Genomic DNA, 17,563 nt, shown 5'->3' on the forward strand with positions numbered 1-17,563 from the left:
TTAATTTTTTTTATATGGATGTTACTAAACAAAGACAATGTTCTTTTGAAGATGGAGGATGAGAGAAATACACCTTTTTACATGGATTTACAATTCTTTCTTCAGATATATCATTATCCTTAGACTATCAATATTGGGGCCAATACAGATGAACATATTTATCAGCAGCCTAGACAGTAGGACAGAGTGCACCCTCAGCAAGTTTGCAGACAAAACAGAACTGGAGAGAGAGGCTGGTACGTCAGAGGAGCCATTCAAAAAAGCCTTGGCAGAGAGGAAAAATAGCCTGACAGGCTTCTCATGGAGTTGAACAAAGAGAAAGGCCAAGTCCTGCACCTGGGCAGGAATAACTCAATTGCATCAGTACAGCATGGGGACTAACTAGCTGGAAGGCTCGCTGGCTGGCAGAAGACCTGAGGGTCCTTGCAGCCAAGAAGGTCAGTAGTATCCTGAGCTGCATTAGGCAGTTTTGTGAGCAGATCAAGGAAGGTGATTCTTTCCCTCTCGTCAGCACTGCTGAGGCCACATCTGGAATGCTGTGTCCAGTTTTGGGCACCCCATTGCAAGAGACACACAGACATACTGGAGAAGGTCCAGTGAAGGACCATGAAACTGATAAAGAGCTTGGAGCATCTCTCATACAAGGAGAGACTGAGGGATCTGGGATTGTTTAGCTTGGAGAAGGCTGAGGGGGCATCTTATCAACGCATATGAATACCTGATGGGAGAGTGTGAAGAAGACAGAGGCAGACTTCTCAGTGAGGGCCAGTGACAGACTGAAAGGTAGTAGGCACATATTGACATATGGGAAATAAAGGCTTTTTCCTAATGTTTAAGTGACTACTTTTTTTTTTTTTTTTTTTTTTTTTTCCTGGGCAAACTGTAACCGATCACCTTGAGAGATTGTGGAGTCTTCATCCGTGGAGATATTAGAAATCTGACTGGAGAGTAGGTAGCCCTGAGTAACCTGGTGTAGTTGATTGTTTTTTAAGGTGGGGGAGAGAGAGGTTGGATTAGGTGTTTTCCAGAGGGCTCTTTCAACCTCAGTAATTCTGTTACTCTGAAAAGTAATTGTGAATAGGTTGGGTTACAGAGTCAGTTAACAAATGCAGTTAACTTGCATTTAGGGACAGCTCTTTACTTTGGTCATTGATGTTGCCTAGTTGAAATAGTTACAAATCTTTCTGGAGAAGATTATCCAACAAACTGGCATTTCAGCTGCCTGGATTTACAGTGTAGCACTGAGTTGGGACTGCTGATGAGTGTAAAATGTTGGACAAATAGTCACCTTTTTGTAGAAGTGAAGGTGGAATAGGACATACAGGACCCTCTAAGAACTAGGTGGCAACTGACCTTGCTTTACTGACAGACAGCATGCAAATACTAGAGATCAGATAGCTATTTGTGATTCCTAGCTGAAGGAAGAGATCCAGACCAGAGGAAGAGGAGAATCTGTCTCCTTTTCCAACAGACATCTACAGGCTAGCAGAGGAGATGGGTATGAGATGTTAGTTCTGTGTATGATTAAGAGACACATGATCACTATCAAAGTATTCATACTTGGTTTTTCTTAAATTTTGCTGTATTAATATTGCTTAGGATAGTTAAGCAGGTGCACAAAAATCTTTGTATAGACAAATGTAATAGAGATAGGAACAAATACTGTGAGACAGTTGTAGTTCTTCAACTTGAAATATGAAAAGCAGAAACTGAAAATTAGATGTAATGAATAAACAGTTTCTAGTTTAAATACAGTCAGTAAGGCACTTCGTTACTCACAGCTGTGGTATGCTGGAAAGTAAAATAAAGTGGGTATGTACTCAATGTAGCTCAAGTGGGAGCACTGTCAAAATAATATATCAATTTGCAGTATCCTCATTTGGAAAAAGGTGATAATAAATGTGAAAATGTTCAGAATGAGATGCATGTTAACTAGTGAACAGCTGTTCAGTGATGGTGATATTTTCTCCATGATTTTGGGGTCACTTTATATTTTTGTTTGCCAAAGATCAATTCAAACTTAAGAGCTTTCTTGAACAAAATAGTTACGTAATTTTGTCCTATGCAGCTACAGAAAGTCTCGGTAGATTATATTCTTAGAGTATCAATACAGATAGTGATACTAGGCATATCTTAATATACCCTTTTGTAATGAACTGAAATTACAGTGATCTTCAGGTTCTAGTATTATGTTTTGAAGTTCAAGTCATGTTTTTTGTCTTAATGTGGCTCTTCATTCAATTGGATTCTTTTTCTGACTGAAGAGACTCCTCCTTAATACAGGATTAGTGAATTCTGTGTTTTTCCATTGTTATCAGATGTAAGTACAAGTACATGAGGATAAACAAAAAACTGAAGTCTGAAAGGGCACAACCTTTTTTTTTTTCCTACTTCCAGCCTCACTTTTTCAACAAAATTGAAATATGCAAAATTTCTTTTTGCTTTGTACAGTTCATGTATTGGTGCTGATATGTAATGTTAAATTCAGGTATATGTACTTAATATATGTGTTAGATCATTTTAAAAGCTTTCTGTTTTTATCTGGTTCCTGAGTTTATTATTTCTGTTTTTTAATGATCTTGAATTTCTTGGTTCTGTAGAGAGAGGCGTAAAAGGAAGAGTAGAAGTCCCTCCAAGTCTCCTAAAACATCCAAAACAACAAAAAGAAAGTCTTCACGAACTCCTTCTCCAAGAAGGTCAGTTTGATGTAAAGATAAAAGTAAATGAGGAAGAATTTGTAGTATTTTTGTTGTTTTATCACCTTTGTACTAATTATCTCATATGATTTCAGTTGCTCGGCATGATTCCATTTTAATGTAAACTAAAACCAAATCAAAAAACCTTCATGGATTTGCGTGTTGGTATGCTTTCAACTAGAGAGTTTCAAATCTGTCAGCAATGCAGATTTGCTTCAAATCAATAAAAGCCCTTCATCAGATACATCTTAATTTGGTTTTCTCTTTGCAAATAAATACCATTTGCACTGAACACGTGCATTCTTTATCTCTCTTCAGTCAAAAAATCCCCTTGTCTTTAAGAAGGGTATTTTGTTGCATTTTGATTCTTTTATGGGAAACCCACACATGAGAGTTCAGTTTGCAGTTAAATACTTCGAAGGTTGTTGCTGTTGGATTAAATTCTGATTTGACTGAAAATTTTGTTAAACAGAAACAAGAAAGAAAAAAAGAGAGAAAGAGATACAAATAATGAAAGAAGAGAAAGAGAACGCTCCACCTCCAAGAAAAAAAGTAGTAAAGAAAAAGAAGGAAAGGAGAAATCTGACAAAAGCACCGCTGCTTTGAAGGTAAGCTGTGACCCAGTGATAATCAGAGTAAAGTGGTGCTAGTGGAGCCATTATTGAAATTCCCTCCCTTCTTTTTCTTTAATTTTCTCTTCCCTTCTTTTTCTTCTGTTTTTCTTACCAAATTACTACCATTTGGGTTTAGCTTTTGCAAGGTGAAGACCTACAGTTGGTGTTAGTGGACCAGTTTGATAAGTCTGTGTGTTTGAACTTTACAGGAGCTTGTGTGAACAGGTTACAGAAGCACTTCATTTTGGTTTCTCTTTGTGCCATATATTAGGACTGGTCTGGCTGCCTGTCTGTCTGAGCAGGCAGGAAGCAGACTGTGTAACTAAGGAGCAGTGTTCAGGGACAACTGTCAAGCTGAAAAGATGACTTACTCTAATAAATTTCATCTGCAGTTCAGCTTCTCCCTGGTTGCTTTGGTCCTGGTTTGCATATTGGGACTCTTCAGGAGTGAAGTTGAAGAGTTGGGGAGGAGTGGTGTGGGATTTTTCCTTGCTAAATAGAAGGTGGTGTGATTAAGAAGAGAAAGATCTTCAAATTATTCAGTCTTGGAATTTAAAAAGTGGCATGCCTTTAAAGAGTAGCTTGTTATACTCAGAATTATTAAACTGTTATAAAACAGCTGGTCAGGTGACTGTCCACATGATTAAATAATTACCTTACCCACCAACCTTACTCTTAAACTGCATCCCATACCTGACAAAAATATGAAAGAAAGGAATTAATCGTATTTAGAAAATAGGACGAAGTCTTAATTTCTGGAGCTGTTTCTCATTGATTCCATGATGCTGCTTGTTCCCTTTTTTTTGTATATTGATGATAAAGACAGATCACTTTATGACAATGATTTCTTGGATGACAGGTTGTTATGAGTACCTAGCTTTGGCCAATTTAAAAAAAAAAAAAAGGGAAAAGAAGCTGATGCCTTTGTTCTAAAAAATGCTGAGACAGGCATGTAAAAATGGAGACAATATAAATACCAAGAGTTGTTTGAAAGTCATATCCTATAATGCTAAGAATATTATTTTTTTATAAAATAATTTTATCTTTCGTAGGACAAAGATCACACTAAAGAGGATCAGAATTCAGAAACTGACAAGGAAGTAGACAACAGAGATATACAAAGGACAGATGAAGTCAAACTACAACAGAATGGGAACTGTCAACCAAATGAAGAAAACCTGTCAATTAAAATGGAAGAGGATTAAAGCAAAGAATGGACCTCTGATTCAACTAAGGAACAAAATCCAAAGCTTTTTATTTCCTAGACTGAGGAAGAAAATGTCAAAGCAATCAACCTGAACATGTTGATAGTACCAGTAGCTCTTCCAATTCTTGTGATAGCTTTGTCTTCTTGCTGTAAAGCAAGAGAGCACGGACTAGTTAGTTATACCATGAAAAGGCAGATGCCATCAGAACTATTCATCTCTGAAAATTCATGCATTTCCGTGATGGCTGTACTTATTTGTAAAATGATTTATGTTAAGTTTTGCCATAGGCTGTTACAAATAAGTAGAAACTGAAAGATGTAAACCTGTACTACCCCAAAAAAGCTGAAGATATGCATTGAAGGTTGTTTTAAATACTGCTTATTGATTAATTTTGTATTGTTTTACCTTGTGGGTTAAAAAATCCACAAAAACTTCAATGTGTACTGTTTGATGTGCTTGGAAATGGTGCATAGACACTCTTTTATTGTAAATGACAACTGTAGGGAAAGAGTTTTTAAACATAAACACAGTTTTATGGTTCTTTTATTAAATACTCACTGACTAGTGTGTTTTTCATTTGCTCAAGGCTTGAGATACTTGGGTTTTATTATTTAAAATAATTTCTTACTAATATCCCTAAAATTAATATTTCTTTTAAAGTATTTGAACAATGCATGCTACTTTTCCTAAAAGGAACATTGCCATGTTATAGATAATAGATTTACTTCCTGAGTTATTTTGGTGTTGTTTTGGTTTGTTTTCTTTTGTCCTTCCAGAAGTGTGCACATCTGTATGATATTATCAGAATTTACAGCTTTGTTTTGAGCCGTACTGCAGTGTGTCTGTTCAGCTGCAAATAGTACAGGTGCCATTATGAAAATAAATTTTTCTTATTTGTTTAAAAAAACACGGGAGCACAAGCAGAAGCTTTAGTGCCTTCTTAAAATGTGGTATTTTCTAGAAATATATATGTACTGTTGCTCATTTTCAGCTAAATTTTACATGATCTCTATTGCTATTTTACCACCACCATACTATAGACAAGAATGGAAGTGATTTGTCAGAACGGTTGTTTGATTCACTTGTTGAAATACTAAAGCTCCATTTTTGCTTTTATTTTTTATTTTTAGAAAAGATTTTATAGATCAAAGATGCAATTTGGGGACCACCACTGTACAAAAGTAGCTAAATACAAAGCATTTTCTGATCACCTGCATCAAAGATAGCCCTTTAGACATTTAATCTATATTTGGATGGCCTTAATTGTTACCTCTCCATCATCTGTGATACCTGTTGGGTGATATAAAAGGAATTGTATGCAAAGAAGGGGGGATAAATAATTTGTGGAAAAATATTCTAGTTTACACATGTGTTATATGGTAGAGATTCTTTTTTCATTCTTTGGGGAGAAAGCATGTAAGACGAGAATGACAAAGCAAGTTTTTTTGTCAAGGTAAAACATGGCTTGTGTTCTCTGAACTAATTTAATTGGTTACATGAGATTTCTGGAGTCATACCTTTAAAACTGACTTATACCTAAAATCAAGTAGATTATTTTTAATACAATTTATTACAATCGAATGACTTAATTGCCTTACCTCATGGGAAGAGTTATTTCAGTTAAAAAAAGCAAACTTAATAGTATATTAGCTATTTGTTTTCAATTTGTTTTTTCTTTTCCTTTGCATAGTTAATTTGGGGGGGGTGGGGGGGGGTGGAGCAAGCATATTACAGGGAATGAAAAATTTGCCCAATTCCTAAGGTAATGAAACCCAGTTTGATTGTGAAGCTGCTTAATCTCTCTTCATTTTATTAGGATTCAATGTTCTTGCCACTGTGTACATTTAAGACATAGGAAATGCTTTACCATGTAAAGTATAGACAGTCATTTTTGTGATGTTTAAGCCACATGCTGTTGGCTGGCAAACCGCTTATTCTGACAAAAGAATGACAAATCTGTATGCTTACAGGAAGACTGTGAAGTATAGTGTCTTGCAACAACAGCTGTCTTATTTATCATATGTAAGTAGCATAGAGCCGAAGAGATTGTTTGTATACTTGTTATCTTTGGTACCATTTCACTAATAAAATTAAGTATTTTAGAGGGAAGTTTCTGCTGGTACATACTTATTAAAGGAATATTTTTAGTTGATCTGGTCTTACTCACGTAGCTTCTTTGATTTGAAATGTGGATACCAGTGAAAATGTACATGTATTATTTATAATATCTTTGAAAAGCTAAGTTTCTCCTTTGGGAGGGGTTAGAATTCTTACAGTGTTACCATGTTTCAGCTGATATTAGTTTGATTTCTTGAGTTTTGTTATCCTGAAATTGCATAGCTCTATTCTGTATCACAGAATATGTAAAGTATTGTGTACAGTTAGCTAAGAAACATGCCTTTGGAAATTAATAGTTAAGGATGGCAGCCTTACTTAGCTGATTTACCACATGTTAAAGTCCATATGCGGCACATTGTTATAATGTATGTGAATTAATGGTTCCCTTTCAAAAAGGTGGGGATTTTTTAAGGAAAAAAAAAAAAAGCAAACCAAAACAACCAACCACCAGACATAGATTTCCTCCCCATCTCAAGTCATATTTTCTTACAAATGCTGTATTTTCTGGTTTTGCTTTGTAAATACTATGCAGATCTGTGGGGTAGTTAAGTACCATCTGTTCATATTAAGTGTTTCACAGTTCCCCTCTTCCTAAAAAGCCACCACTGGAGAACTAACCTGTAAAATGTCTGCCTCTGCAGAGGGTAGCTCATTTTTAAACTGGTAGTGTAGCACAGTAGTGAAGTTCCTGCTTGCTCCAACAGGATTGTGTGCATCATCCTTTAAATGTGTCCACCTCCCGCTGGAAGTCCATTGCCTTCGTTGTTAGTAAGTTTGCATGCTGAGCTGCCATGTCAGATTGTTTGGTTTTGCACTTTATAAATGAGATTGAATTGAGTGGAGGTTTTGAGAACAGTGCAGTTCATGGATAGTTGTGTTGTTCTAAATGTAATTTTGTTTGAGTCAGCCTTTATTTGAAAATGTTATGACTTGTAATTGCTCAGAAAAGTGATGATACGGTGCTAAGACTGTAAAGCATATGTACTTAAGCTTCCATTCGTGACCACAGTTATTTCACAACAGTGTTTGTGGGGTAAGATAGGAATTTTCATTGGATTTTGAAAGAAGAAGGTAGCAGAAAACAACTGCTGGTGGATGAAACAGCATTCCAAGCTCAAAATAGCTGTGACTTAGATAAATCCACTAAAGTCAATAGGTTTACACAGGTGTGAGGGATGAAATTTTGTTTGCAAACACTGACAGCAGTAATGAATACTTTTTTTCATATTTCAGATTTATAATTAAGAGAGGAAAAAAGCCCTTCAGTTGGAAACTAGAGAAACATTGGAAGAATGCCTGAGAGATCAGTGAGTTGTAGGTTCTGCCTACTCATTAATTAACTGATAGGGGTTTTTTTAATGGCAATTTCACGTAATTACATCTGCACTAACTTCACATTAGCTGGCTAACAGCAGCCCTATGCACTGCTTGGATTCTGTAATGAGCTGTGACCACCTGGGTGTGTAGTCTTTAGCAAGCTTGCAAAGTGTTCTCTGGCCTAGTTACATCTTAAGTCAATACCTGAAATTACTTTGAATCTTTGCAGATCTGCTTGTTACATGGTAGCTTCTCTGTGTTGCCCTTAGTTTGTACTGGTATTTTGTAATAGTAGATTAGGGATTTCTGTGATTTTCTTTTGGTCTAAGAAAGAGAGTAAGTAAAGGCTGCTTTGTATAATAGAAATTATTGTATACTTCATACCTGTCTGTATTAGTGTGTTATTTTTTTCATTCACGTGTATGACCGTTGCAAGCAGTAATGCCATAGTGATGTATCTTCTACTTGGAGGTCTGAAGCATTTCTGCATCCCTGTCTTTTTGTTAGTTTGTAATGAAACAGGTTAGAGTTCAGGTATTTTCATTTTGCTAACCACTCACTTAGAGGACAAAAAAAAAAAAAAAAACCCAGACAAAAATCATCTTGAATTTTGTAAATGTTAGTGTGAAATCGGTGTTACAATGGTAAAACAAATAATCTTAAAGATGTGAATTCTGAACAATGACTTACAAACTGGGCCATACTATGGGTCCTGCCTGCCACTTTGTGGTACTTTCAGTTTTACAGCAATCAGTGATTGCCTTTGGTGTTACCATAATTTTAAAAGTAAGAAAATCTATTACACAAATGCTGAGATCTGTAAGTGGCTAAAATAATGTAAATCAGTAGGTACTTAGTTCAGAGAGATGTAGTTTTATCACAAGGTTGGAGTATGGACAGCTGAAATTTGTAGATATCGTTATTACCTAACAAGAATCTAAAACAATTTTGTTTGCTAATATGTAAACAGAAAAAAAGTTTTCAGCCTGTACCTTAGGTTTATTTTTATATGTTGAAAAGTGTAATTAAAATAATATTGAAAACTAAAAGCACTGTATAAAAGGGATTTTTTTTTTTTATATGTAAGAGAAATGTACTGTTTTATCTTAAACTTTTAAAAAATGTCTTTGCAGGTAGTGTTTATTTTTATTTCAAATTCAAGAATGCTTCATTTGTTGGTAAATCCTATCGCAGGATCTGAGCACATTAGTATGGGGGTTTCTTCTGTATTCTCTTCAATAAAAAACAGATTAATAAACTTGTCTGACAATAGGTAGGGACAACTATCCCCTTAGTTTGAGGAGACACAGCTCTATGTTTTGCTGATCAGGGATACCAATTAAACTCAGACACCAGAGTGAAAAGAGCAGGTGTATTTTACTTAAAATAACTAAATAACAGAATAATATAGAAAACAGCATACAGTAAGAAAAGACAGAACAGCGCGCTTAAACAAATAGGAAAATACAGGGTAATGCATCAAATCATCTCATTACCTGTGAGAGAGAATAGTGATTAAGAAAGATACATCACTTTTCTTGACAGGCCACACTGGATTGCCACCTCAGAACTTGTACATCTAATAAATCTTTAATTGTCTGTGTTATCTCTTCATGTCCTCCTGGAATTCTCTATTGCTTCATTTGTAACCAATTTAGTTGCAGCTGGGATCTGCACAGGAGGCATTTTTACTTTACCAACCGTAACAGGTCTGGCACTAATGTAGGATCTGACTCCAAACTGATACTGGCTATCAGAGAGATTTAAAGTCAGTCCTTTCAAGATGTCTGTACCGATTATATATTCAGGAATAGGAACACCCATTACCGGGTACAAGCGCTTTGGGAGGTTCCCTATTTTCATTTCTATTTGTGTCTGCACTGCCTCAATTTGTTTTCCTCCTAAGCCAGTAATAACTACAGGTTGTCCTTTATAGCTTTTTGGGTTTCCAAATATTAAAGAGGCATCCGCTCCAGTATCAATTAAGGCATTTACAGTTTGTGGGGATTGGTTGTTCCAAAAAATTTTAAGCTCCACATGGGGCTGTCGGTCCTTCCGTACCCACTGCACTGGAGCTTGGCCATTAATTCATTTATGTTGATCATAATGTTGACAGACCTCCCTTGCCTTCTGCAAAGGGTACAAGTCAGAGAACGGTGCCCAATCCTCTTTCACCCCTGGAACCTGTGATCCACTCACGGGGGGACCCTCCATGAGCAGATGGAAGGTCCCGTTGAGGGTCGAGAGGTGGCGCCGTAGGCTGAGTTGTCCCTGCCTTCTTGGCTTGGGATTTTTGTACCTTTTTGCTGGGTTTATTCAGCCCTCTCTGTTTATATATTCTCCACAATTCTGGGGTCGAAATTCCATCAATTTTATCGCGGGGCATACCATCCCTTAGTAAGGTAGTAAATATTTCCTTATGAGAAATCCTGTTTTCACTACCCTTGGAGCTGTCTCAAATATCTCAATTTCCTGCACTCCCTCAGGGGCCTCATTCTCCAAGGTCACGCAATTGTTGCACTTTTTCAATTACTTCATTGAGGAGACTCCCCGTTTCATTAATGAGGAGGGTCATAATTACATTTTTATATGCTGGTGGAGCAGTTTTAATCACTGTTTCTCAGAGTGACTGATAACAGATACTGCATCAGAAGGTCAACAATTCCTAAGAAAATAGCTGCTTTCATCCCTTCCTCTTTCATTTGCTGTATACCGTCTCACAAAGTATACAACACTGACGGTCAGATGCTGGCCAATCATTTTCTGTAGGATCTTTGGTATTGCATCCCAAAGCAGCCAATGCTCACAAATTAATATTGTGGTTATTGTTTCAAAATTTGTCTTGTACAAACAAATCTGAACTTAGAATCAAAAATTTTTTAGCATCTCTTTCATTTAGGATTATCCCTGCAACTCCCTGATCATGCAAATGCACCATCCAAGAGAGCAGGGGTTCCCCCGGTTTCTGCTTAAATCTCTCAATTATATTGTTTACTTCATGCTGTGTATAATCCTCTATGGTATCCCTCCTCACAGGTTGCTTATTATTAGGATCTACTTCTACCTTTCGCCTCCACACAGGTTTTGCATCTATGAATTCATCTGTGGAACCAGCCTCATCAGAATCTCTAGAATCCCAAATATCACCATCCCATTTCTCTGGGTCCCGTTGCACACCTGCATCTGCAATCACTGCATGTACTTTCTTACGATTCATTTGCCCTCTCCTTTTCTTATATTGTGCTACTCGTACTGCAGCTTTCTCTGCCACTGTCTGATAAGTATCCAGCTTATCAGCAAGCAACTTATTCTGGCATTACAACATCACTATTTGACTCTGCAAATCACACATCTGTTGCTCCATCTGTGAGTGCTCTAACAACAGCCTCTCTTTACTCTGGTGTTGTTTTCTATATGCAGTTAACAAAACCCATCCCCGTTTATTTGATTTTGTAGTTTCTTTTCCTTTTTCAATAGGTATCTTCTGCATACAATTTAGAACATCTAATGGTTCGGCCTCTTTCAGCCAGCTCTCCCATTGTTTGCGTGGTCCTGTGACCTGAGCCCACTCCTGGGCCAGCAAACTATAGGGAGAATTTTCCCAGCCAGGAATTTCTGGTGGATTTGACAGATTACCTTTGAATTTAAATAGTGGCATTTTTATTGTATCCCCCTTCTGACACCAATTTATGTTTTGCTGATTAGAGATACCAGTTAAACTCAGACACCAGAGTGAAAAGAACAGGCGTATTTTACTTAAAATAACTAAGTAATGTAACAGAATAATACAGAAAACAACATACAGTAAGAAAAGACAGAACAGTGTGCTTAGACAAATAAGAAAATACAGGGTAATGCATCAAATCATTACTACCTGAGAGAGAGAGAATAGTGATTAAGAAAGATCCATCACCACTTGCATCCGTTACCATCATCCAGACCCGCAGTCGCTGGGCAGCCCTGGTTACAGGGAGGGTTTGCAGAGACTGTCCCAGCCAGTGGGAAATCCTACGTGGTGCGTCCATCCGTAGGTGAGGCTGCCAAAGCCCCTGTGAGCAGGTCCAGCCTTATATACCAGAGATCGGCAAGCCAGAAGAGCTGGCACCTTTGTTTTTGAGCGGAACATCTGGTTTCACTCTCTCATTAGATTCCCCCAGAGCCTGGCCAGGGCTCAAAGAAGCTAAGGGAGTTTCCCTCCTTATCTCATTTATTTATGTTCTTTTTAAAACAAGGCCATATGTCTGTCCCAAGGCCCGACAGCTAGCTTCATGGCTTTGTTAACTTTCCCCTACACAGAGAAGAAGAAAGATACATTCAGAATGGACATGTTTTCATTACATCCATCACCAGTAGTAAGTACATGATATCTAAGCTACATCTTTCATATTTTGTCAGTGACTACATACTAAGTTAGCAGCTTCAGCTTGGGGCCCGTTGTTCAGGCTTCAGTATTTCAAAGCTTTAGCACTTTTTACATCGGCATAAGTGGGTTGTTATAACTTAGTACAATACCTACTGGTACAATGGGTTTCAGTTATAAAATATACAGGATTCATCTATAGGTCAACTCTGGCTTGGGCCTATTGGCCAAGCCTTAGCACTTCACTCTAACACTTCAATTCTGAATTAAGTAAATGCTACAGTTGAGAAGCATCTACAAACTTCAGTTCTCACAACATTTTCTGAATCCACAAACTCTTACTATCCAAGTGGGCAAAAAAAATTTTTTTTTAAATTTGTCATGACAGTTTTATGATTTTGGGGCTTGATACAGGAGAACATGGAAAACAAAAAAGAGATTTTAGCACTTTATATGTTTTCTTCTGGAAAGTTTCAGCTTAATTATTTTTTTTTTTTTTCCTTAGGGTGATCTCTTGCCAAATTTGACACAGACTAGAGATTTTTGGTGTACAAAGTATGTTCCCTACTCATCTTGTTAATTAAATTACTCTCCCATAAAAGGCTACATTTGTCTTTTTTGAACTGAAAGACCTATCAGCAATGGTAAAAGAGTAATTTAAGCTTCCTTTCACTCAGTCCTTGGTGTCCTTAATGAGGCTGCCAGTTAAGTAGCTTTCTTAGAAGCAGCAATTTGTTGGTCTACTCCATAAAACCTTCCGTAGTGTAAAGATTTTAAAACTACTGCTACACTGATGAGTAAATCATGGGCCACTTTGAAATTGCTACTTCATAAACACATAATTTTCATAATAAAGGAATGTGTAATCTGCTCTGGAAACAGCAAGAAAGTAATTTGGCATGTACAGTTCATGTCATTTATCAGGAGATCCTTTCTGCTATTTTTCCCACTGAAACAGGAGCTGTGAGACTAATTTGTTATACACAGCACCTATCACAGTCTGGGTTAAGATAGACCTGGGGAACCTAAACACTACAGCAGCAAAAATATTATTTCCCTTCTCTGAGTCTGATATTTCTGGTAATAAAGTAGGTCTTCTAAGTTTAATAAACATATAACCTGTTCCATGTTGGTAGAGTATATTTTTGCATTAATGAAGCAACTATAAAATGATACAAGTAAACAAATGTCAAATGCTATTGTTGATGTTGGTTTTATAAATAGTGTCCCAAAGTTTTTAATGGTATCATAAGCTGACTTCCCCTAAATGTGGATGAAATAACAGCAAATGGCTGTGAAGCATTTCTATCACTTTTTTTTCTTTTTCTTTCTTCTTCTTTTTTTTTTTTTTTTTTGGCTACATCTGGCCCAGAGCATCAGGTGCTTTGTAACTAAGTCTCTTGCACTAGTACTGATGAGACTATTACAGGAAAGGTGGTGAGGGGTTAAGTAATTGAATGTATCATCACTGTTTAGTTACAGAAGAGGCTTCTGAATGCCCTGACTGAGCACAGGATTTTCTACAGAGAAAACTACTACAGTTCCAGCAGGGAGAGCTTGTCATTTCAAACAGTAAGTTAATAAATGTGGCTGTAGATAATTTTATATCAAAATTCCTTTTTTTAAAGTAGGGTCAGGAGTTTGTGCAGAGCTTCTGATATTAAAAGTACATGTTAGTTTATTGTCATGGATAATTTAATATTAAATTTTGCTCTTTTCAGTGTTTAAGCTTCTCTGTTGCCTAGTTTAATGTGTAAGAATCTAAATAAATAGCAGTGATTAAGGAGCAGAAGTTTGAGATATGCTTCTCATGAGACTTTAACATATGCAATAGGGATCTTGTGATTTTTGACAGCAGCCACGTCTGTAATGAGACTTGTGACTAGTTTAACTCCTACTGATTAGATGATTTAGTCCACACATCTGTGGTCTGGCTAACTGCGTTTCACCATGCTGTTCCTCTGAATGTGAAAGCAGGGCCAAACAGATCTGAAAAATACATTAAGGTGTCAGCAGTGGTCCAAAATCATACATTACCTGTTTATACTACATACTACCTAATTTCCTTAAGTAATTGCTCACTAATTGAAACTTGGCTTAAAAAGTGACAGTCTTTTAAAATCAAACTTTTGAGCTTTTTTGTGTACACAACTTGTTTTTCTTACTTGTTTTAAGGAAACAGGCAGACATGAGTGTTAGTACCAGTCTGTTGTTAAGTGTGCTGCTTCAGTATCAGACCTGGGGAAGACTGAGCTTCTGTTTTTCTCTCTACAGTTCTTACACTTCTTCTTAAAGATAGAGCCTTAAAAAATCCTTTAATTTTCATTGAAGTAATATTTTAAAGGGTTGTTTCAGAATACTGGATTTAGAAGTTCAAAACAAATGCATTGTTCCGTGTGAAATGTGAAGATTAGGCAAATGTATTATCTGCTTTCCTTGGAATGTTACTGTGGTGAGGTAACATTCAGCAATTGCTCCTCTGTTCAATTTTAAGGGGATACTCTTCTTATTTTACTAAGACTTGTTTATTAAGTCTTCTGAGCTATTAAATACTTGTCTATCTACTAGCTTGGTGTTTTCCTCACAAGTATACATCCTCATTTTTATGTATCCCAGCCATCCTGCCCAGTCTTGTTAAAACTAGGTATCTAGTAAGGACTAGACTTGTCTGAACTATACTGTAAATTATAGTGGCCTGTGTTACAGATCAGCCTTAAGCAAAACAATTAATTCATTTCTGAATGAACGGTAATACAGAATAAATAGAAAGATTTTATGAGATGGTTTATATTAACCAAGAACAAACATGCAGTGCTTTTTGGTTTGTTTTGGTGTGCCCAGTTAAATTCTTCTCTAGCCAGAGGAGATTTTGGGTCAATATGTAATTAAAGAGTTTATTGGCTGGCTTCTACAAACAGTGTCAAATGGGTATTTATCATGTTAATTGTAAGGTGTTACTTGTTCTGTGCAAGTTTCATTTGTATCAGCAAGGAGATCCTTTGACCTGTTAAAGATTGTTAGAGCTGTGATATGTTTGTTATGTTGCTTAATCTCCAGAGGGGACGGTAAGATGACAGTTGTGCATTTATGATGTGAGCCTGAGAGAGTGCCATTTCTCAAATAATGTGAGACACACAGTCACTGAAAGACTCCGTTCTTCACTCTTCTAATTTTATAACAGGACTTCCAATACTTGCTTGTTCAACCAAACTGTGTCAATGCTGAATTTATTAGTTTAAAGTACACTTCAGAATCTTTTGATGGAGGAAAGTGTTAGACCTGGGTCATTGCATTGCACTGAATGCATTACAAATGGTCATTTACTGTGCTTTTATGGCTAGATAAAAGACGGTAGCCAAGTATTTCATAAATGAAATTATTTCATAAATGAATTCATTCTGATAAATCAGATTCACTTTGATCCTTTTTACCTGGGGTAATTTGTAGTTGTAAGGACTCTAGTAATTCAGCAGATGATTATAAAACATAGGAATCCTACTTCTTTTGTTTAAACACTTTATTTTCTTCTGTCAGATATGTAACTCTATTCCAATAGAAGCTCATAACTGTAACTGGAAAGAGTAGTATAACCCTTTTGAAGTGTTCATGTTTCATGGCTTCTATGTCATCCTCTGCCTTTAAGATAAGAAATTTTTGCCTTTGTAGTCTTTACATATAGAGAGGGATGAGTAGAGACCTATAAAGAGCATAAAGGCAAAAATTATTATTTTAGAGGCTATCTCAGCTTACCAGATCATAGTTCTCAAGAGCTTTATGAAAGCAGTTAAGCATCACTCCTGTCCCCTGTCTCCCCCAAGTTTAGAAGAGCATAAAAGGTAACTGTCCAAGCCTGCTGGTTGCACTGTTGATTCATTTTCTGACTTACAGACAAACACGAGAGATGTAAAATGCTTAACATTAGTGATCAAACATCTCTGGCTGTGATAATACAGTTATTTATACCAGGTAAACTGTTGGTGCTTAGCTAATTGGAAGCTGTGAAAACATTTGGGGGGAGGAAGGATTCTGGGTTTCGGGGTGAGAGCTGAGAACTGTGTATAATTCAGTCTCCCTATTCCTTTTTTGGTATTATGAAGGTGTGAAATTGTGTGCTGTGAACTATGAATTGAGGTAACCCTGAGATGGAGTGGAAGACCAGATGTGTAAATCAGGAAGGATTAATGGTTGTGCTGGTTGAAAAGGACTGCATGTGTGTAAGTGGGTGGGTTGCAGTGTGAGATATAGGGATGAAAGTAGTTTGCAATGAGGCCCTGCTGTTAAATGGGTACTTAGGCAGGATGCTGATTATACAGAAACCTGGCTTTACCATGGTAATTTTGTAAACTTTAATACCAGCTTTCAAGAAAGTTCATGGTGTTCTTCCTTTTGGACCACTGCACTACTGTTGACAATATACCCTTTCCAGCACAGTACTTTGAATCAATAGGTGGAAACCTTACTTTTTTAATACGTTTTTTTGTATTACTTATCAAGACTTTGTAAACTGCACTCTGGGATTTGCTGTAGCGATACCTTGTTTTGAAAATGTTGCCTTTCATTGATGAGAACACAGGCTAGTTTTACGTCCTGAGGAAAATCTCCAAGAAAGGTTCAAGGGCCTTAAGGCTTGTTGAGGGAATTGGAATGGAGAAACAGAAATGTTCAAGTCAGAATCTGTCCTGGAATTTCAGAAAGTACGAGTGTGATAGATGGTGTAGGAAGAGCACCTTCAAGAAGTTAACACTATGCTGCACTGCAGTACAAAATTCAATGCTGGAGCATCCCCTCTTGAGCTATTGCAGTAATGTTTCAGCTATTTTTTGAAATACTGTATATTTAGATAACACAGTGTGCTACAGGCATTGTTACAAGACTACTGCAAAGCACTGCTATTTTTAGTACCCTACTGCTGCTATTTTAGTACCCTAATGCAGTAGAAATCTGCTAAAATGCACTGGAATGTAATGCACTTATTTCTGCATTAACAGGAGATACTCTGTGTGTGGGTTACAGGACCTTTTTAGTTACATCTGAAGTAGCTTCATTTTGACTTTGAGGACACGCCCAGTTCATTACCTGGTGCCTTGGACAAACACTAGGGGACTGAAGCTGATTCATGTTAGAGGTTTGTGTTTGATTACATGAAGCTAATTAGCATCTATTTGTTTGAACTATTTCTCGGGGGGGGGGAAGGTAACTTTAAATGTTTGGGAGCAAGAAAGTGCTTTTATTTAGTCTAAATCAAGAGAG

General features: G+C 36.8%; 1 protein-coding gene across 7 annotated transcripts in view; it reads left to right on the forward strand.

The window, feature by feature from the left end:
- The window catches only part of SREK1 (splicing regulatory glutamic acid and lysine rich protein 1), a 35,735-nt gene extending 26,656 nt beyond the window's left edge, over positions 1-9,079 (forward strand). For 6 of the 7 annotated variants that reach the window (XM_074932530.1, XM_074932529.1, XM_074932532.1 and 3 more), the window contains 3 exons: positions 2,601-2,696; positions 3,169-3,304; positions 4,363-9,079. In XM_074932530.1, coding sequence (XP_074788631.1) covers positions 2,601-2,696; positions 3,169-3,304; positions 4,363-4,515 — 385 coding nt within the window. In that variant the 3' untranslated portion in view covers positions 4,516-9,079. The remainder of the gene's footprint in view (positions 1-2,600; positions 2,697-3,168; positions 3,305-4,362) is intronic. The other variant, XR_012635591.1, reaches the window with a different exon arrangement.
- The last annotated feature ends 8,484 nt before the right edge of the window (positions 9,080-17,563 follow it).

The sequence above is a fragment of the Athene noctua genome, chromosome Z, assembly GCF_965140245.1.
Source record: "Athene noctua chromosome Z, bAthNoc1.hap1.1, whole genome shotgun sequence".
Taxonomy (NCBI): Eukaryota; Metazoa; Chordata; class Aves; order Strigiformes; family Strigidae; genus Athene; species Athene noctua.